Genomic DNA, 22,712 nt, shown 5'->3' on the forward strand with positions numbered 1-22,712 from the left:
TTTTGAGGAACCTCCATCTTGCCTCTATAGTGGCTGCACCAATTTACATTCCCACCAACAGTGCGCAAGGTTCCCTTTGCTCCACGGCCTCCCCAACACTTGTTCTAGCTTCTCTTCTAACAGGTGTGAGATGACAGCTCACTGTGGTTTTGATGTGCATTTCCCTGATGATGAGTGATGAGCAAGCGCATGTTCATGTCCCTTTTGGCCATTTGTATGTCTTCTTTGGAAAAATGTCAATTTAGTTCCTCTGCCCATTTGTAAATTAAGATTTTTTTTTTTTGCTATTGAGTTGTATGAGTTCTTTATATATTTTGGATATTAGCACCTTATCAAATATATGATTTGCAGTTATTTTCTTCTATTTCATAGGTTGCCTTTTCATTTTGTGGATGGTTTCCTTTGCTGTGCAAAAGCTTTTTATTTTGACATTGTCCCCTTTGTTTATTTTTGCTTTTGATGCCTTTGCTTTTGGTGTCAAATTCAAAAAAGTATTGCCAAGACTGATGGCAAGAAGCTTACTGCAGTGTTTTCTTCTAGGAGTTTATGGTTTCGGGTTTTGTGTTCAAGTCTTTAATCCATTTTGAGTTGGTTTTTGTATATGGTGTAAGACAGGGATCCATATATAGATTTATTTTAAAATGTATGTGTAAACCTAAATTAAATGCTTAAGTTTTACAAGAGAGCTTTCTGTCTGAGTTGAGAACTGGTGGACTTACTGTAAATCAGAATACTTAAAGCGCTATTAAGGGAACAGAATGTGGAGAGGTTCCAGCCTTTTAACTGCACGGGGCATCTGAAACTGCCCTGTTCAGACAGCCCTGTGGAGCTCAGCCCTGTGAGGCTTTTGGGGCGCTGTGGTAAGAGCAACAGTGGGTAGTGAGAAGGACTTTTTTTTTTTTTAATTGGGGAATATTGGGGAACAGTGTGTTTTTCCAGGACCCATCAGCTCCATGTCAAGTTATTGTTTCTTCAATCTAGCTGTGGAGGGCACAGCTCATTGGCCCATGTGGGAATCGAACCAGCGACCTTGGTGTTGTGAGCACTGTGCTCTAACCACTGAGCAAACTGGCTGTCCCCCCCCCCCCTTTTTTTTAACGCTTGATTCCTATTTCTTTTTTTGAGAAGGATTCAAAACTGGGAATCAGGGTGCTGTTATTCCACCTTTGACACTAGCTCCCAGGTGGCCGTGGCTAGCCTTATCCTTATTCATCAAATGAGCATGTTGTGCAAATCGGTACAGCCTTCGGGTAAGCTTTTGGGATATTAGTGTTTATAATTTTTAATTTTGGAGTTACACTTCTAAGTATCTCTCCTGAGGAATTAATTCTAAATACAGAAGAACATCGCAAAGATGTTTCTTGCAGTATAATGGTGGAAAACACTTATAAATGACGTAAATATTCAACTTAGGGGACTGATTAAGCACTCGGTAGAATTTTTATGTGATTTAAAGTTTTCAGAAACTTGGAAACATGGAAAATACTCATAAATTATTGAGAAATTCTAATAATTTTCTTTAATAGATATATATTGGGGGAAAACCCCAGAGAGGTTTCCTCTAGAAGTGCAATAAGTTCCTGGGCCTCACGCTGTGTGACTGATTTAGTGGCAGAAGGGGGATCTCAGATGGAGAGGACAGAAAGGAGGGCCTGTTGTATCTTCTTGGAATTACAGTAGAGTCTACACTTCTGCAATATTAAAAATTACAGTAGCATGCCACCTCACTTAGTACACTTCAAAGCGTTTTGGTCCTGATTGGAATTGTTTTATTCTTTCAACAAACTAGGTGATATTCTTTCATGAAAAAGCGTAGAATGGAGGGTGAGCCCCATGTGTGGTGGCTTGGAGGGTGATTTTAGGTTTGGGAAAATTGTTTAGAGATGCTTCTTTGTTTTGCCTGTGTGTTTATTTTAGCTCTTGACTCTGCTTATCCCTTTCACCAAATCGCAATTGGCTTTCCTTCTTCTGGTTTGACACTGGTGTGAAATGCAAGGCATTTTACTCCACTACAGAAAACCGGCCACTGTAGCTGTGCATCAGGGCTGTTCTATAGCAGTTAGACCAGCGGGGAGGGACAGATGGAGGGTGTGGGAGACGTCACTGTGGTCCCTCCTTTTACTTTGATTTTAATCTAGTAATCTCAGAGGACAGGGGAACCTGAACTACTTTGGCAACTGACTCTGATTCAAGGCAAAAGCACCTACTGTGCTGCTCACAACCTGTCTTCCCCTCACATGGAGAAGAAAAGTAATTTTGTCTTCATACTGTTACGTGGTAGAGAGGGCTGTTTCTGGCTTCCAATTAGAGTTGTCCTAGGTTGTCCCTGTTATTGAGATCACAAGTTAGCCTGTTGCCCGAGAGCTGGGGCTGCCAGAACTGTTTGCCATGTCCTTCCAGCAGTAAAATACTGGAAGGATGATTATATGAGATGTATCCTTAGACTACAATGATTTTTCACACCAGTGACCTGCACTGTCTTCCACATTGTCCTTCTGGTCTTCAGACTCTTCCAGAAGTATAGTTTGGATTTTGTAGCTGTTACAAATTGGTATTTAATTTAGTTACTATGTTATCTCTTCTGGAAAACACTTGTTTCGCCCCCCCCCATTTAAATTCTACTACCTGAAAGAAAAGTCAGAGGAGAAAATTTAGTTATTATCATTGAGTATAGGAAATAACCAGAACATTCTCTTGCCCATTCATGTAACCAGGCAGTATTTATTTAAGAATCTACTATGTCAGACATACTATGTCAGTATGCTAGTCGCTTTAGAAGTAGAATAGATTTGAAAATGAGGTTGAGTGACTTGTATAGAACTTGTGAAAAATAGTGAAATTGTTGCTTTTCCTTTTTATGTTTGAAGATTCTGAGCAGTAATCTCAGTTTCAAAAGATAGAATGAATATAAGAAAATTTATTCTGAACTATAAAGTAACAATTTATAAAAGTGGTCAATTCGAGCTCTATTGTAGCTTTCAAGCAATTTTATTAATATAAATAATTATATAAAATCATAAATGGAATCATAAATCCATTTACGTATTTTTTGACTTGTTTTTCTGTTAGTATGTTAGTGTTTTCCTGGATGTGTGTGTGTATAAAATATGGCATACTTAAATGTTTCTCCCATTTTTATTTGCCTTTTAACTTAAGCTGTGTATCAATGAACATTATAAATGTTTCATTTTTATGTTGTCCCATTTGACAGTAAATCTATTTTTTATTTTAGTCTGCTGTATCTTTCGATTTTTTTTTTTTTTTTTCCATTTGGCTTTTCAAAGTTTATCACAAGTGAAACAAATCAGGCAACATCTAGTGTTTGGGGACTTTTTTCCCAGTATGGTGAGGAATGTGGGGATAATATCTGCCTTGTAAAATCTGAGTAGAATAATTTTAAATGAGAGGTTTTTAATCTGGGGTGAATGGGATCTCTGAAATTATATATTAAATTTAATTATATGTACTTTTTTTTGGACAAGGATCTATCTAGCTTTCCTTAGATATCTAAAGGATTCTGTAACTCAAAAAATGGTTTAAAACCACTGCCCTAAATGATTTTTAGTTACCTACATTTTTGTTGGTAGAAAATGTATGCATTTGTTTTATCTTGGGCTTCCCTGAAATCTTGTGAGAGGTGTTCGTTGTGAGAGGGAAAATACAGTTTTCCTTTCTCCTTTTACAACCTCCTCCCTTTCTCTGAAAAACACTTAAGAATTCATTTTTACTGCTTCCATTAGAGTCACTGTCAGTATTTTAGCTGAGATAATTAATTATTTTGGCAACCTCTAAACAACATTAAAACCTGAAACTGGAAATTCACTGTGGATTCTGAATTCTGAAACCAGAAGAAAACTTCAGGAATAAACTTAAATTTCTGATCAGTGGAGAGTATAGCTTCAGTTACAAATGGTTTTTCTTAGTTCTTAAGGAGTAACTGAAGGACTGAGGGAAAGGACCCGTGGTTCATGGGGCAGGCGGGACCCGGGAGCCAGTGGGCTCTTGTTGCTGCAGGACAGGAAAGTAGGGGAGGGAAGAAGGTGGCATTTACGCTCAGGAATTTTCCTAAGTTTCCTGCCTCAGATCTGACTGGGCCAGGTCAAGGACATGTGTGAAATTGGATCTGAAAAGATTGTTGCTTATGTACATCTTAAACTTCTTCATAGAGAATGGAAATTAAGCTGGAAATCTCTAAGGAATGGTTCAGGCCTTCTCGTTTCTCACATCCTCTCTCCTTTTGTGCAGGTGGATGGAAGCATGTCTTGGGGAAGATCTGCCTCCCACCACAGAACTGGAGGAGGGGCTTAGGAATGGGGTCTACCTTGCCAAGCTAGGAAACTTCTTCTCTCCCAGAGTGGTGTCCCTGAAGAAAATCTACGATCGAGAGCAGACCAGATACAAGGTAAGTCAGGCCTTCCTTGCTTGGTGCTTAAATTGCTGTAAACTTGAGAGAGAAGGTTAGTGTACTTTATCCTGTGCAAGAGTTACTGAGAAATATATATAAGTGTGTTTGTTGTCACAAAATAAAATACCTGGCAGAGTGAAGGAAATAGTGCAAAGTCAAGATGTAGTAGTAAAAGAACTTTAGATGTCTGTGTTTCTGGTAAATTCTTAGGATGGTGGGTATCTAGAAACTTGCATGATCCTTGATGAATTTATTCTTTCTTAGAAGGTAGAAGAAGTACCTAGGGGAGCTACTACTTTAAATCTAATTTTAACCAAGCACTGAGATTTGTTGGCAAAGTGAAAGCAATAGCAACTTTAGGAAGAAAAGATCACCCTGTGATATTGGAGTTCAAAGTAAAATGGAGATAAGTGAAAGGGTTGGATTCTTGTGGCTCAAAGCCCTGAAAAAGAAGACTGCTTAATTAAGCTGGGATTTGACAAGGACCAAAGTCTGTTGTCTACAGAGCTTTTGTGGGGAGCTTTCCTGGGAGTTCTTATTCGAAAAAAGGATGAGTATAGTGGGTGATTGTGAAACCAAGAGCAAATGTCAGAGGGGCCCAGCTGAAAGAATTGGGCTAGAACGCAGAATGAACTAAGGATAAAGACGCAATCAAAAGAGACTTTTTATGTTTTATGTTTAAATTCAAAGGAAAACAAGGAAAGTGTAGATCCTAAGCCAAAATTAAAATCCCAAATAGAAACTTTTCTTAACCAAAAAGCAAAAACTTATATATTGAGTTTTAAACAAGCGGTTATTCTGAAGACTCTGCAGCGGTTCTGTTGAGTCTATAAAATGTGTGACAGAATAGCAAGACATTAAAGAAAAGCAGGGACTGCAGCAACAGTGAAAACAATAGTCCCATGCCTGTACCCCTCTTGAGAATAAATCTTCCTAAAAATAACAGACATAGAGGACTAGAGGGGAATATTTGCATGTATAGTGTGAAAACCCTGATTGATATATTTAATAAATCTGTCCCTTTGTATCTTCCACCTGTCATACACCACATTAAGGGCTTCACGTACATGTTCTTATTTAATCTTCACAACTAACGTATAAAGTAGGTGTTATATAGACAGGGAAACTCGGACTCAGCGGTGAGATGACTTGCCCAGTGTCACCAGTAGATGGCCAAGCAAGGAACTGAGTCCACGATAATTGATTTCCGAAAACCATACACAGGAAGACTCTCCAGATGGTTCTTCAGTGAGAGAGGCGGAGATGTGGGTTAGGCTTGTTGGCACTGGAATGTGAACGAAATGCTATAGATAGACCTTGAGTTTAAGGGGCCCCTGTAAAGTCACACAAGGAGAGTTTTTATTTAGCATCTGCTTCAGTGCTGCCCCAGTACCCAATGGTCTTTCTATTTGCTCCAGGCAACTGGCCTCCACTTCAGACACACCGATAATGTGATTCAGTGGTTGAATGCCATGGACGAGATTGGATTGCCTAAGGTAAGCTTCCTGCTGGTCACACACAGTTCTGGTGCAGAGCTGGCGCTTTTGGCCCAGGACTTCTCCTTCTACCTATGAAGTTATTCTGTATTTTCAGCTGAATCTTTGGTGGTTATTTTTTGAATACTTAAGATTTCTTTCTTCTCTTTCTTTTAGGAAACAGCTTTGTTCTTTTTCTTTTATATTCCTCATTCCTGTTTCTCCTCACCCTAGAGAAATGCCCTATGATATCATTTACTTTTACTATATCAAACAGTAGACTTACATTAAAATCAACATACCGTGAAATTCACTATTGTAATTCAGTGTTTTTTTAATTATTCACAGAGTTGTTTCATCAAAATTTGACTTCAGGAAATATTTTACAAATGTCATCTTCCAGCTTCAGAATAACCAAATTACTAGGGAGTATGAAGGGTCATTTTATATTTCAAATTATAGAGGCAATAGAATGACGTTTTCTTCTTATATCTAGTTTTGGTGATGGCTGTAGTTGATTTTTTTTTAACAGCTTTATTGAGGTATAATTGATAGACAAAAAATGCACGTATTTAATGTGCACTGTTTGATGAGTTTGGAGTGATGGCTGTAGCTTTAATATGGGAGCGCGCGTCCTCCAGTGTTAGGCTCAGGCGTTTGTTTAGTGCTGTTCTTAGCGGAATTGCCATCTCGAGCTCCCCAGTCCTACCCTGACCCCAACCAAGGCCATGCTGCATTGTCATTCTCAGAGGCAGGGATGTCCCCTCCACCCCCACCCCCTCTGTGACCTAAGAATTCCGCTTCTAGGAATCGGTCCCTTTCCAAAATCAGACAAGCACAAAAAGATGTATATGTAAGGAATTTTCAGTATTGCTTGTGATAGGGAAACTTAACAGCAAGCCACATGCTCCCCTCACTAGGGGTAGTACTTGTGTTCCAGCCAGTCAGGTACTAGTGCAGGCGTTAAAAAGGATGATACCAATCTGTATTGAAACAGGAAGTTGTCTGTGGTGTGTTAAGTGAAAAAAACTAGGTTAAAGTGTAAGAATGTGTTGTGACTAAGCTGAGATCACTATTTTTGTACAAAAATAAAAGTATTCTTGGAAAAATCTGTAAGGAGATAACAGTTTTCATTTCTGTGTGATGGGATTAAGGTGTGGTTTGTTGTTTTTTTTCCCCCTTTATACTTTCCTGTACAGTCTAAATTTTTATAACCAAAGAGAGATTAAGAAAACAAGTGAGACGTGGAGTATCAGGAAGTGGCTGAAACTACTGGAAAATGAACATTTGGTTAGCACAGTGCTGAGCTCATTGCACACGTCGCTGTTGAACTGAGTTAAATCCAGAGCTGGGTCTTCGAGAAGACTAGCTTTTGTCCTTTTTTTTTTCAGAGCAAAGTGCTGAAGTTCTCGTCCTTGCTCTGGTATGTTGTTAGGTCCCACAAATGTCAGGAAATGCAATAATTTCAAGTTCTGACAGTTACTTGGCCTTTCTGTGCACCTGTAACTTCCTGTTCCTGTTTTTTATGTCGTATGCCCAATGGGCAGTGGCGATTTAACCTCTTTTGAGTGGTACTAAGAACTTTGTTAATGTTTGTTATTTCCAGTATATTGTTCTTATAAATGCTTTTTTAATGATTTAATTTTGTTACCTCTTTTGTTTACTAACAGTAGTGCGTTGTCCTGGACCACAATTACAACAAACATGGAATTCCCCAAAGGCTTTAAAGAACAACAGGGTCATCATGGCTACATAGTTTTGAAATGTCCACCCTACGTGGTTTAGGTCCAGAAGACTTTTACACATAATGTAGATTAAAGTCACTTAGCCTAATGATGTATTGTTGCCGATAATATAATGTAGGACACATAATCGTCAACACATACATAGGTAGTATCTATTGGGATGTCTTTCATAATCTTGTTTATGGTTCAAAGAGGCTCATTATAGAAACGTAATGTGATAATTTTTTAGTTCTTATCCTTTTGGACTCTTTATTGGTACCGTTGGCCACCTCTGCCACAAAATATTTTGTTATTTTCAGTTTGAGTATTTAAATTGTTTTTAATTTGCCCAACTAGTCCTAGTCTATGCCCAACTAGTCTACCGTCCATATCCTAGTGGTGGACACTGCTTAAGATGCAATCCTTACTTTAGCTACATTCTCTCATTCTCATGGTTCCCATTATTTTGAAGACTCTTTGCTCTAAGATAAACACACTGTCTTCAGATGACTGCTGGACATTTCTCCTTGGATAGCTTTCTACCACCTAGACTTCCTCATATCTAAAAGTAAACCTACTTTTTCCCCCTACTGAACTTCCCCTCCTCTGTCACAAATGGTACCCTGTCCTCATTTTCCGAGTCATCAAGAACCAAAACCTTGGGGTTGCTCTGGCCTCCTAAATGCAGTTATTCTCCAAGCCTTCGTCATTTATCTGAAGTGTCTACTTTATCTGTTGAAACAGCCTGCCAGCCTGCCTCCTTAGCTCCCAACTCTCCACGATGCAATAGATCCTGTGTCCTGTCTCCAGTCAGGTCTTCCTGAGGCTCTGTTTTTATCCTTGGCTCCAAAGCTATGACCTCTCTGTGGCCTGCATATCAAGTTCAAACTTGTCTGACTTTCAAGGTCTTCATAATCTGATTCCATCTTACCTACCCAACCTTATTTTTCTATTACTTTTTAAAAAGTTTACTGTTTTTGGGAAGGGTGGCTCACTGTAACTGATTTTCACCTTTCAGGAGAGGACATCTCAATCCTGGGAAGTGAGCATGTAGAGTTTGAAAAAGTATCAAAAAACATGATTTTGCTATTATACATCCCATCCTTGAGGGGGGCAGTTCTTTTTAGTTAAGAGCCATAGGTATTGTGGGAAAAACATAAAAACAAATAATTGAACACAATGTGTTAGGTGCTGTGATAGATGCAAAGCGCTGTGGTACTTTCCCTACTGCCTTAGTTAAGGCCTTTATTGCTCATCAGAATTCTTCTAATCACCTTGTAATTCAGTCTTTCTCTTCTCTAATCCACTGTTGCAGATTCAGTTGTATGGTACTACATTACCGTAAGAGTAGGTCTTGAAATTCAAGGCTATTCCCAATGTAAACCCCCTCTGTCCCTATTGGACCTCATTCATTTATTCATCAAATACAGAGCTGCTTCTATGAGCTTGGCTCTGGGCTTGGCATTGAAGATATAGCAGTGAGCAACGTAGAAGGTACCTTGTCCCTCCCTGCCTTCAAGTGGCGTATAGTCTGTTGGAGGGGTCAGACAGATGATAGATAACACAAGTAGTTTATGATTGCGGTATGTGCTACGAAGGAAAGCTACCCATCTCCCACATTTCCATGCACACCCTCTATTCTAGGTACTTTGTCTGTGTATCTTTCCACTTTCCCCAAGCAGTATAACACCTTTTAATATTAGTGTAGTTTTTTTTCCAGGTCTGAATATAGTGGTTTGCACAAACTAAAGCACTTAGTAAATGTTCTTTGTTGAGTCTCAGTTAAGTAAATCACTTTCACATACCTAGTGAAATTCAGTGGGTTGATCAAATAGGGCTTTTCCAAGTAGTGCTTTTCATTGTGTATTATAGCATTTTATTCCTTACATTACTTAACATGAAATGTCTGTTCACTCTGATGAACTCATTTGCTGAATGCCAGCAATGTTTTCTAATTGTTCAGTGTTTTATTTGTATTATTGATGATTTGGTGAATGGATCAAAAGAACCCCACTGGATGGACACCTTACTCTGCTTCTTTTATTTCTCCTTAGATTTTTTACCCAGAAACTACAGACATCTATGATCGAAAGAACATGCCAAGATGTATCTATTGTATCCATGCACTCAGGTAATCAGATTTTTTTGTAAAATAACCAGTGTACACAGATGCAGAGAACAGATTGGTGGTTGCCAGAGGTGGAGTTTGGAAGTGGGAGGTGAAATGGGAGAAGGGAATCAAAGGGTACAAACTTCTAGTTATAAAATAAATAAATCATGGGGATGTAATGTACAGCACGGAGACTATAGTTAATAACAAACACTGTATTGTATATTTGAAAGTTGCTAAGAAAGTAGATCTTAAAAGTTCTCATCACAAGGAAGGAAAAAAATTGTAACTAGTGATGGATGTTCACTAGGTTTATTGTGATCATTTCAAAATTGTGTGTGTGTGTATATACATACATATATATGCGTGTATATACATATGCACATATAAATGTATAATCATGTTGTACACCTGAAACTAATAATGTTACAATGTCAGTTATATTTCAATTTAAAAAAGCAGTTTAGGAATAACATCTGAATTGAGCATGTAGCTTTTTGTCTGTAGTGTAATGAAAAGATTTTTGCATTAGCTTCAGAATTTTGAAATAAAATAGGGTACTATTATCTTAACAAAATGGTGAGATACAGCTGTGTTTTTCTGTGGGGTAGGGAGAAGGGATTTATTTATTCCCATAATAGCAGATAATTCTCCTCTGAAAATAGTATAATCTTTCATTATTAACCTAGTATTTTTGTGAACTATGCATTTCACTTGGGATGCAGTCCCTTTTTAATTAAAATCTCTTAAAAATTATTTAAAAAGTATATAACTTGAAAACTTTTGTTTACCATTTTGTTTCAAGCTGATAAGCTGAATTGCAAAATGGACTATGCCATTATACTCTTTAGTAGTACAATCAAATTTTGTCAACATCTTCAAATAATATCAGCAAATATCAAATGGGTGATTTATAATTTATTAGTTACCTAGGTCTTCATCAAGCCATTTGTTCATTAAATAATTTTTATGCCAACACAAATTTAATAAATGGAACTAAAACAAAGTATAATTTTTTCACAATTTCATAGTCAGTATGGAAGATGACTTAATTTCAGGTCCCTGGCTCTTTGAATCAAAGCATGAAATTGGAAGGTAGAGGTGATCTGTGTGGAGGAAGCGTAGGATGGGATGAGACTAAGTGCTAATATATGGTATTTCAGAATGGTTCAACTATGATTGATGGCCATAGGACTAAAGGAGAAGGTGACAGGAGTGAGTGGGACATGAGTCTGAGATTTCTTGCTTGGGCTGCCCATTTTATATAGCATCGTGTATACGTGCTTAATAAATGTTAGGTGTGTGAGTGTGTATAAATAGAGATACATGAATGTATGTATAATACTGCCCCATAAGCCTGTTGTCTCCAGTTTGATCTAACATGTGCCAGATCCTTGATATCGCTGGAATCGGTGTGAAACCAACAAAAGAAAGACTATAACTGAGGGCCAGTTATAGAGAATCTCTCATATGGACTAATGCACGAACCTCCTTTCTAGAAGTTTCCCTCCCTAGGCTCTCTCCCTGGTCCATCTGCCGTGCTGTCACCAGAGCTTTCTTTTGGAAATAGTCCTGATCATATCAGACTCTCCATGCACCATTTTGATGGCTCCTTTCCAGTTTCACCTCCAGCTATTCCCTCTCGTTTCTTTGCTCTAGTGTTCTCACCACACATGCCGTGCTGTGCTTTTGGCCTCTAGTTATGCCATTTCCTCTGCCTACAATGGATATCTGAACTTGGCAGGCACAGAGGCTGAGCTGGCAGAATTCCTCTCTGTGAGTTCTGTAGCCACTATTCTCTGCAGTGTAACCTGGGTTCCAGGTCCTCATAGTCTCTGAAATGGAGATGAAGAATTAATTGTGCCTTTCTAATGATGGAGTCAAATGAAAAAGGGAAGAAGCTATTGTTTACCATTTCTCTTCAATATGCAGTCTGTGTTTAGAAAGTATATGGATAAATGTATTCTGGTTGGTGATTTATAATTTCTTTTCTCTCTTAAAGTGTTTTTCCGGAAGGTTGGGTTGGCAGTACTTGCTAACATATAGAAAGCGTTTTTACCTGCTGAGCCTCTCATTTACACTACCTTAAGGCAGGTTCCTCACTTCACTGTGTTGGATGAGTCACCATTTCCCTTTTAGATCAACAGTAATAGAGAAGCATTATCTCCCTGTTTTCTTGCTTTCTGCCCTTTTTTTTTTAACGTCTTGACTGGTATTATTTCAGAGTTATTCACTATCCTTTAGTCATACCAAATAAATTACTCTTGTAGATTACATTTCATGCTCAGATAGGACCCCAATTCTCCATTATTTCAAATACATTTGTATACTTTATTTCAATTTCCCTTGATGTATTATCTTTCTCAGAACAGATTTTAGGATTAAATAGACCCACAGTTTCTTTATCCTAAATTCAACAGAATGCTTTGAAAATTAGGTTTCAGTTTGGTTCAAACTCACTTGTTGGCAAAATCTGATCAGAATTAATTGAGGTTATTTAGAATATTTATCTACTTGGTATGATTATATGTATGTTTTCTGCAGAAAAGTAATGTATTTGTTTAGGGGGGCTGCCGGAGGATTCCTAGGGTGTTTCATAATGTATACACTGTAAAACCTTTCGAATAGCTGAGAAATCTCAAATTTATATCTGGCCATAATAATTTAGATATGGCCTTGTGTACTAAACTCGGTTTCCTACTCAACTGCTGTGTTGAAGAGCCCTTACCAATAACCTGAGGGTAGCGTAGTGACTTCGGTTCCCCGGCAGTCAGCAAGGATAATGGGAGTCCAGGTAGGCTAACACAGCTTCTTTCTCCTCATCGCTGCAAAGTACAGCTTTATAGGAGAAAAGAAAATAAAAAGAAATCTGAGCTCAGTTACAGGCTGACATGTAGAGGTACCTAACAGCTCACTTGTAAAAGTGGGCGCGGGAGAGCAGGAGCAGAGAGTGGAGAGTGGTGTTTACCATCAGGACCTTTAGGTCCCAGCTTTGAGGTTAAGTACTTTTGATTTGGGGCAAGAGGAGCTAAGTGGCTGTTATGTTTACATTCATGGCTCCAGCATCTCCTTAAAATATTTCTAATGATTCAAATGACATGGTGCCCATGTCTCACCTTCTCCTCTACTTTTCATAGCAGCTAGTGATGTTGTAACACCTTTAATTTACCATTGAAAAACATTAAAAAAGCTAACTCACTCTTAGGGCTGTGCAAGTGACTTTCTTAAAGTGTGGCAGCCACTTCCCTGTTTCAAAGTAAGAATAAAAGGAAGAAATTCATAGAGAAAAATACTCTTACTAATGTAGAATGCAGGTGGAACATATTATGGGGGAGAAATATATAAGAACATTTTACATGAATACCGTGTTTCCCTGAAAATAAGACCGGGTCTTATATTAATTTTTGCTCCAAAAGATGCATTAGGGCTTATGTTCAGGGGATGTCATCATGAAAATAATGCTAGGGCTTATTTTCCGGTGAGGTCTTATTTTCAGGGAAACACAGTAGGAAGTTATTAGCTCTTCTGCTTTGGAAAATTTATTGAATAGATTTAAAATCTTCTGAGAAAGAAACTTTATATAGTTCCATCTTGAGCGTTTTACTCTAAAGAAAAGCACTTAACCATAACATGATTTACTCTTGTACTTATCTAAGAAAATGACTAGCTATTGTAGATGTATAATTTCAAATGTGTGTTCAGAACGCTTGATTTTTTCTTTTAGATTATACATTTGGGTTTATTATATACAATTTAAGTTCTGATCATTTCTTTGAATGGAATGTGTGTGATACATATTTGTGCTTAGATAATAGTGAGGTTTATAGATTATATGTAAAAACTGTAGACCTCTCCGTTGAGTGTCTGTGATTTGTTTTTTTAGGTATTTTTTAATTTCCTCCTTTATTCTTCCCTTATTTCTCAATGTCTTGCTCATGTTTATCCCTGTAAAGTGCCCTTCTGAGCCCTTCTAATTTATTGATTCTGATCTGCTAGCACCTTAGAATCCAGTTAACCTGTCAGGCTTATAGACATTCATGCATTCAGCTGTCCGTCTTTGAAATATTGATTCATATTCATTAATGTATGTACAGCTCTGGGTGAACAAGACTTTTATTGTCCCTGCCTTCATGAAGCTTAGAGTCTGGTAGACTTCTTTTTTATTTGAAGAGTAAACTGTGTAATATGTACTCTTATTTAAAACCCCTAAATTACCTGAATTAAACTTTTCCATCAATATTATGAATTCAGTTTAAATAAAATTTTCTATCTGAATCATTTTCATGCGAGTTTTCTAAAATGTCTTGTTACTTTAAACATGGATCACAGGAAGGTAAACAGAAGATTCTGCACTACATTAAGTAACATTTATATTAACATCTAATCACACACTGGATTTGTACCAGAGCTGGGACTTGAACTTGTGTCTACTGATTCCCAGTCCAGAGCTTTTTGCATTACATCGTGTAACTTTTTAGGACTGTATTGTTCTGTAAACCTAAAACAAGGCGCTGAGGTGAAGTATTGTACCTGCAAAGGGGAATGTTGTAGAGTCCTGGGAGTCTCTATGTTCAGAATGTTTCTATTCTTTCTGCTGATTTTCCCCTTTAGTCTAAGAGCAGCAGCTGGGCACCGCTGGGAGGCCTAACTCTTTTGCATATTTGTGTCTTCTAGTTTGTACCTGTTCAAACTAGGCCTGGCTCCTCAGATTCAAGACCTGTATGGAAAGGTTGACTTCACAGGTAAAAAGTTTATAAACTTGGCAGGAAAATACTCTATTTATGTGGAAATAGCCTAGAGAGCCAACAGCACTCAAAGACATGGGCTTTAAAAAGACTCTGGCAACAGAGATAAAAGAAGTATAAGTAACTTGTTCTCTGGTGTGGCAGAAAGAGCACTAATCTTGGAATTTCAGGCTCTAGTCTCTCAGTGATGCCATGGGCATGATAGCATCAGTTGTTTTATATCCAAATTGGGAATAACATTAACATAATATATAAAACAACATATATAATATTAACATCTAACATTAAACGTTCGTATTGTGAAAACAACTTTACAACAGTCTTTCCCTTTCCCTTCTAGTAAGCACCTACTGGGAGTAAAGCACGGGTGGGGGAATGAGAGGATGCAAAGACGACAATTTACTAATTTTTACATTTTAACTTATTCTGGTAATTTCACAATTTAGCTTATTTAGTAATTTTAAAATTTAGTTTACGTAGCTTACTCTATGTGTATTTGCTGTAATCAGATGCTTGAAGAGATGGGAGCTGGGGAAGAGAAAGAACAGTGGTAACGTTGGTTAGGAGTAGGATAGATTCCCATTTTTCAAACTGGTGATTATTTTGTTGGCCTGGGAATTTAGAAAACGATAATAAAACCTTTATCTATGATATTTTTCCTTCCAGGGAAGTTGTTCACCAGACCTGGTGCAAGGGTCAGACCTCACGTGTTGTTTTGTCTATCATTTGGCTTCCTGCCTTAGAAATGAAATTGTTTAATGGCAGCTAGTGATTTGGATTGTAAAGACTGAGGCAACTGATGACTTGTCATTCGCTTCTTATTGAGTTTCCTTTGAAGCTGCTCCATTCATAAGTTGATTGCGGGAAATGCCATAAGTAGCAGTTTTGAGAAACTGTTTTCTGTAGGGCCATCCTCATGCTTTTGATAATAGTCATAATAGTTAATGTCTGTTGGGTGTGTGTTACCAGGCACGGCATTCAGTACTTTCTGTGTCGTATACTATCTCATTAAGTCCTTTTAACAGCCCTAAGGGGTAGGTGCCATTTTATCCCGTTTTGTAGTTGAGGAATCTGTTTCCTCTTCTGAGTCACCGAAAGGTGCTAAACTGACTTGACGGGGCCTTCATTCTCTCCTGCAGAAGAAGAAATCAACAACATGAAGATTGAACTGGAGAAGTATGGCATCCAGATGCCTGCCTTCAGCAAGATCGGGGGCATCCTGGCCAACGAGCTCTCCGTGGATGAAGCCGCTTGTAAGAAGAGAAATTGGGGGGTTCCAATGGGCTTGCTGCTGCCACTTTCAATAATCAATGCTATAATGATGACCTTCGGCGTCAGGAAGTTTGCTAGCAAGTATGAGTCAGTAGATGTAGTTTTAGACACTGCTGATTCTTTTATGCTACTGTTATGTGGAAATAAGTGATTGATTTGGGTTATAATATAGGCACTTAGAAGGTGAGTTCTACATCTCAGTGCCTCTTTGAGGTTCTTATTTTTTTATGGTATTTATATGATGATTAAGGGTGAACATTTCCATAGCAAATTCTCCTTGCAAAGCTCTTTTATGAGTATTCCCTGTGAGATTCCAAATTCAGCATCCCTAATATGGATCAGAGCTGTGGCTTTGTGAATCCTAAGGAGAGAACTACCGTGTTTTCCCCAAAATAAGACCTAGTCAGACCAGCAGTTCTCATGCGTCTTTTGGAGCAAAAATTAATATATTAAGACTGGGTCTTATATTATATTACATTATATAAGACCCGGTCTTATATTATAATAAAATAAGACCGGGTCTTATATTAATATTTGCTCCAAAAGACACATGAGAGCTGATGGTCTGGCCAGGTCTGATTTTCGGGGAAGTGCAGTAGGTTTATAGGGCCCAGGAGTGACTCCTCCAACCCCAATCGTATTTCCCTATGAAAACAAGCCTCTCTGTGTAATAGCGGGTTGCAGTGTTTCTTCGTATGTATAATGTACGTCCTTTACTCTGTATAACCTCAGTGTTCTGTGTTTTGAATTTTTTTTTTAGTACATGCTGCCGTTATTGCTATAAACGAAGCTGTTGACCGTAGAATTCCAGCTGACACTTTTGCAGCTTTGAAAAACCCCAATGCAATGCTTGTAAATCTTGAAGAGCTCTTGGCTTCCACTTACCAGGATGTACTGTACCAGGCCAAGCACGACAAAATGACAAATGCTAAAAACAAGGTAAAAATGGAACCTCTGTTCTTCCTAATTGATTTATATCCTTTTATCCTTTGATTTGACTCCATTTTAAAAATCAGTTTTACTGAGGTATAATTTACGTACAGTAAAATTCACCCATTTTAAGTGTATAGTTTGATGAGTTTTGGCAAAGGTGTATGGTTATGTACCCATCACCCCAAAAGTTCCCATGTCAATCTCTACTGACCCCCGTCACCTACCAGTCTGTTTTCTCTCACTGTAGTTTACCTTTTCTAGAATTTCATATAAATGAAATGGAATTACACAGGATGTAGTCTTTTTGTATTAGATTCCATTTTGACTTCCACTTTCTTCTTGAATTTTGTGCAAACCAATGAGAGACTCTCAGATCTGGTCCCTGGATGTGATGGTTCTGCTCACCCTGAGGCAGGGCTGCAGGCTCCTCCATGAGCAACAGTGAGCAAAACAGGGCTCACTGCCTGCCCGGCTCTGAGGGAGCCCTGGGCTTGTCCTTAATGAGCGGATCTGCTTTTTATGTTTTAGTCATAGCCCTGTAGCGTTCCGCTTTGTTCTTTACTCAGGTTATTAAGCCACACCCTTACTTGCTCTTGGTTCTGTTATGGTGAAGGAGGAGCCCAAATGTGTATCTGTGGTCGTCTTCTTAGAGACCTGAGCTAATGTAATTACACTCTTTTTTCATGTTCAGACAGAAAACTCTGAGAGAGAGAGGGACGTCTATGAGGAGCTTCTCACTCAAGCTGAAATTCAAGGCAATATAAACAAAGTGAATAGTAAGTATGTCCCTGAGTCAAGCACCTAAGGGGGTATTACAGAATAATGTGAGTGTTGATCTGTTCTTGGACTGCCGATGTAGTTTATTTTAGCCTCAGTGGATTTGTTCAGGGACTATTGCTTTTGACTGTCTGTTGTCTTCAGATGTCTCTGTTTTAGCTACCGTTGTCCTCAGGCAGACCCTCCTCCGTCTGCTCATCTGCCGTAGCTTCTGGACTGATCTTGTGGGCTAGTTTCACTCTTTCACCCTGTGTTATACACTTAAAAAAAAAAATCTAAATAGGAATTTTGTTTCTATTTTTCAAATATAATAGCTTTGTTTTTCTTTTAAAAAGTCCTAGAAGTTAACCAGAGGTAAACAGTAAAGCAACCACAAATCAGACCCCCATCACCTAGGAACAACCACTATTGATATTTTTATGCATATCCCTGTCCAAACATACATTTAAACAAAAATGAGATCGTACTGTTCGTATGGGTTTTTGTATGTTGTGTTACAGACTTTTGGAAAAGTAATTTCTTAAAAGTATCATTTTCATTTTGTCACTCTTCTCTTCTAAAGAGCCTTCCTTGGTTCCTTTTGACTTGCCAGACAAATTGCAGATCCCTAGCCCAGTGAGTTCTTTATGCCACATTTTAGGCATACAACTCTCTATAGAAATTCATTTGCCTAATTGTCTCCTGTATTCACTCTGCTCATTTCATGATTCATGAAGAGCTCTGACTCTGGAGTGGGACAGACCTGGGATTTGGTCTCTCGCTCTTCTTATTAATAGCTGTGTGACATTGGACACTTGTGACATGGAATTGTTATGCAAATGATGATATAATGTTTGTAAATTGCCTGGTATTTAGTAGGTACTCAGTAAAAATCATGTAATCATCCAAGTACAATGCCCTCATGCCTTATCTCTTACCTAATCCAAATTGTACCCTTCATTCAGGATTCAGCTCTGTTCTCACCTCTGCCTACCTCAGCTCACAATGTAATTACTTTTCAAATCTCCTGCAGCGTTTATAGAGTAAACTAATTTAATAATTATGTATTGTCTTATAGTTCTTGATCTTTGTTTCTGACTGACATCTTTATAAAATCCTTAGAGATTACTTTTGAGTTCTGCTTCTTTTGAAACCCTCATAACTTTCTAGCATAGGATTAAAATTAACAAAAGAACTCAAAAGCTTATTTAATTTCAACCTTGATCTTGTTTTGCTCAAGATAGTATTAACAGCAACAGTAATAGTACCCAGTGTCCTCTTTGTTTATTTGGAGGTCCTAATTTCTCACTTGAACTGATACTCTGAATACCTAAGAGTGAACATAGAAGATTTTTTACCAACTCCATAAGATAAGGAGTTCTAAGTCCTACCAAGAGTCTATTCTGTTCTATCCTGCTTCACTGAGGATAACGGCTTTCTGCACAGAGTGATGGTATAGTTCCATCCGGGAAGGGGTGATTTGTTGTGCTGTATCTGTGTGACTACTTAAGTCAGGGTTCTTTCATACTTAGTCGTCTGTGAGAGAGGAAAGTCCAGTACATTTCCTGCCGCACACAGTGCATCAAATAGGCTTTTTGTTTTACTAAGGTATTTTTTTCTTCTCTGCTCTTTGGGACTTTGTAACCTTTATAGCTTTACCTGGCTAATTATGAGAGTCGGTTAAAAACGTGAGGAGAGAACCACATGTACATGTTTTTCAAGTGCTGCATTCAAATGCTTCTCATGTGGTCAGAGGATCAAAATAAGAAAAATTCCCTCAAATAGGTTTCCTAATAGTGAGGAAGGCAGACATCAAATGAATAATTAAGTTCAGGGCAACTTGGGTAGAGCATCAGGCACCAAAGGCGTATGAGGTACGGTCTTAGCATAAAGAAAGAAATGATGACTTTTCCCTGGAGGTTTGTATAAACCTTCCCTGGGCTAGATAAGGTGAGGATAAGGCAGGATTCCCCATAGGGGACAGTGTTTTCCTGACTATAGAGCAAGTCTGAGGCCTGAGGAAGTTGTATGCTGAGAAGATACAGGGAAGTGGCCCCAGGAATGATCTTAATGTAATTATAGATAAGGTTCTTTTCCTGGGGTGTGAGAACCAGCCATGAAGCCATTAACACCACCCCAGAAGAAAGCCTCAGGCCAAATAGTTAAAAATAAGAAAAAGGTTATATTTTTTTTTTGTTAAGTAGAATACGGAAAATTAGAGTTAATTAAAGTTTAGTGAGAAATTGTTTAAACAATGTCCTAAACTTTATCATCTTTATAGTATAAATGTTAGTAAGTGTTCATTTAAATACTTACATATTTATTTAAGTAGGAAGTTTATGTTTCTAGTAAAAACATAATTGACTGACACTTTTGTATATAGATAACTCGGAGATTCTTCATCGCGTACCTAGAGAAAGCCTGGTTACCTCTATTGGTTGGTTATTTTGTCTCCCACTACTACTAAAGCTCCGTGAGGACGGAGATACTTCTTCACGCTAGATTTGCAGCATATAGCAGGTGCTCAGTAAATGTTGAGGGAATGGATGGTTAGTTGGCTACTGGCCACATAGACCTGCAGCCATGACCCAAGGGATTGCCATCTTGTGTGGGGATCGGGCCGCTGCGTTGCAGGTGTAATTGTTGGAAAGAAGTGAAGAGTTTCTTAGGAGTCTACAGTGAGACCACAAATCCATAGACATTTTTAACCTTTTCCTTCTATTACCTGTAGGTTTTATTTATTAGTTCTACTCTTCCTCACCTCCCCAACCCCATTTTCTAGTGTATTTGAGACTTTATTTTCTTTTGGACTGTTTTGCTTTCTTTCTAACACCTTATATTAAATTTTTTTTTTTTACTAATGAAAACATCTAAAATTGATAAGTACTGCTATGCCCCAAATATTTTGATTTTTAGTATTTTGTTATTGATTTGTATTGCTACTTTGGTGATAAAATCAGATGTTTATCCTTGTGTGGGGCATAGATGACAGAACTCTGTTTTCTCTTCTAAAAATAGGGAAACTGAAAATAATATAATAATTGTCATTTCTGATCTCAGAAAATACTTTATTCTGACTTGCAACCTAACACCTGATTTATGTTATAATACACAAAGTGCTTTCTTGTGTATGATTTCATCTAATCATAACATGATTTCATTAACACTATGAGGAAGGTATCTTTACTATTATTGTCAAATGAAGGAACAGCTGGATTTTCACTGTCACATATGTATTAAAGACCTGTGTGACCCCAGGTTCTGTGCTAGGAGCAGAGACGACCGAGAGGGTGGAGACAGCCCCGTCTGTTCCACAAGGTCGCAGCACCCCTGGCGTCGGGCACTGTGCTCTGGGTGGAGATGAGTGTTCAGGAGACACCAGGAGAAGGGATGCGGAATGCCCCTGCCTGAGAACGGTGGAGGGCACTAAGGCTCTTTGGTCTGGAGTAGCCTCTCACCTAATAATTCATCTGTTTTAAAACAAAATTGTCCAAAGATGTGGTAAATGTCTGTGAGAGATACTTGTCCTGTTTAGCAGTTTAACCTGGACCACAGCATGGCACGTTAGAGGGAATTAAGGCACTTATGGGTCTGGATTGGCGCCTTTCTATTGCTCCCTTGTTGGTGCCAGGCTGTCTCCATCTGAAGCCTTCATGGAGGCCTGGGCCGTGGTCCAGGAGTCTGTTAAATCTGGTGAACAGCCTGGCTGGAAACCCCTGGGAACGTGATGACTTGAAGTTTGTCTTCCAGGCCCCAAATCTTAGGCTTCTGTGATACTCCAGAATAAAGGCTGTCTGAATTCTCTTTTCCTAACCTGGAACTGAGGTTGGTTTGGGGGAAGGAGAGATATTCGAGGCTATCATGTCACCGTATTGTTGCTTTCCTTAAGCGCTTGCTGTTCTTCCTCCGCAGTGTTTTCCGCGTTAGCGAATGCAGACCTGGCTTTGGATCAGGGAGCCGGCCAGGCCTTGCTCAGGGCTCTGCAGTCCCCGGCGCTGGGCCTTCGAGGGGTGCAGCAGCAGAACTGCGACTGGTACCTCAAACAGCTCCTGAGTGACAGACAGCAGAAGAGACAGGTGAAAAGATGGAACCCATGCTGTGGTTTTAAAGATACTTAGGAGGCCCTTTCCCCCCTAGGATATCTTCTTTCTGCATATAAATTAGGTTTTTAAAATATCTTCATGTAAAGTACACATTGTCTCCAGGTGTCCTTTGTTTTAAGGGGTGTAAATCCTTTTAAAATGAACAGTCAGTGCCCATCCACCCAGTCTAACCACCCGTTCACTTGGAGCCTCCCCCTTAATCTCCCCAAAGCCATTGGGGAAAACTTGCATTTTTTTTACATTCTTCCTTCAGGAATTTCTACTTTAAAAACCATACTTCACTAGTTTCCTCCGGCCAACACTGGGGAAGTGCTTAATGTGCAGTAAGAGTAGACTGTGTGGGATAGTACTTCGTGGGGTTTTTTTACGAACAAATATGAGGGACTTTCTTTTTTGTCTAAATAAGGGCAAGTATACATTTTACAAACGCTCAGTATATGTTGGCCAGAGTAAACAGCATTAATGTGCTAATGATTCTGTAAACATTTTATTTCCGAACATTTCGATGTTTCTCACAAACTGTTTCTTTAAATGCACTGGTATCTGGAAAATCACAACACCCCAGATTTGGCCAAGGCCTTTGGCTCTCGGTAGGGCTGCCACTTTGGCTGCGTGCAGCTTGGAACTGTCACTTGTCCCAATGGCTCTGTGTCCCTAGGACTGCTCTTAACGGTAGGAGAACTGTAAGGTCTGGAGGCAGAGGCAGGAGTAACCGTGACATAAAAGTTCTTGGCTTTTCTCAGGCTGGTCAGACTGACCCCTTGTTGAAGGAGGAGCTGCAGGCTGGAGTGGACGCTGCCAACAATGCCGCCCAGCAGTACCAGAGAAGTAAGTCCCCCAGCTGGGTGTCCCGAAATCCTGAGGAGGGGAGGACAGAGGTTAGAGTCTGTCACCCCTCACCCTACCCCCAGCCTGCCAGCCAGAGTTAACTACTCCGTGCCTTTGGCTGTAGGGCTCCTCCAGTGTGAACAATACAACTGCTGTCAGTAGGCTCTCATTGGATAGGAAGCTCCATGCTTGGTTAGGGAAACATCTGGAGGAGGCGAGGCGTGGGGGATTGATGGGTATGATTTGGATGGTGAAAGAGAGAAGGATTTCTCATATGGGCAATGTGGGGAAAGGAAGTGTGAGCAGAGGGACAAAGAGAAAGGTATACTGAAGGAACGAACAGTGGTTAGAATCAAGTTTT

The 22,712-nt window shown here is 39.0% G+C and overlaps 1 protein-coding gene across 2 annotated transcripts in view; it reads left to right on the forward strand.

Annotated features, from left to right (window-relative positions):
- The window catches only part of IQGAP1 (IQ motif containing GTPase activating protein 1), an 89,592-nt gene that overhangs the window by 33,121 nt on the left and 33,759 nt on the right, over positions 1 to 22,712 (forward strand). For both annotated transcript variants that reach the window (XM_033100043.1, XM_033100042.1), the window contains exons 3-11: positions 4,246 to 4,402; positions 5,824 to 5,901; positions 9,659 to 9,735; positions 14,389 to 14,456; positions 15,599 to 15,712; positions 16,492 to 16,670; positions 17,356 to 17,440; positions 21,333 to 21,496; positions 22,267 to 22,351. In XM_033100043.1, the coding sequence (XP_032955934.1) occupies positions 4,246 to 4,402; positions 5,824 to 5,901; positions 9,659 to 9,735; positions 14,389 to 14,456; positions 15,599 to 15,712; positions 16,492 to 16,670; positions 17,356 to 17,440; positions 21,333 to 21,496; positions 22,267 to 22,351 (1,007 nt within the window). The remainder of the gene's footprint in view (positions 1 to 4,245; positions 4,403 to 5,823; positions 5,902 to 9,658; positions 9,736 to 14,388; positions 14,457 to 15,598; positions 15,713 to 16,491; positions 16,671 to 17,355; positions 17,441 to 21,332; positions 21,497 to 22,266; positions 22,352 to 22,712) is intronic.

This window comes from Rhinolophus ferrumequinum, chromosome 28 (assembly GCF_004115265.2).
Source record: "Rhinolophus ferrumequinum isolate MPI-CBG mRhiFer1 chromosome 28, mRhiFer1_v1.p, whole genome shotgun sequence".
Taxonomy (NCBI): Eukaryota; Metazoa; Chordata; class Mammalia; order Chiroptera; family Rhinolophidae; genus Rhinolophus; species Rhinolophus ferrumequinum.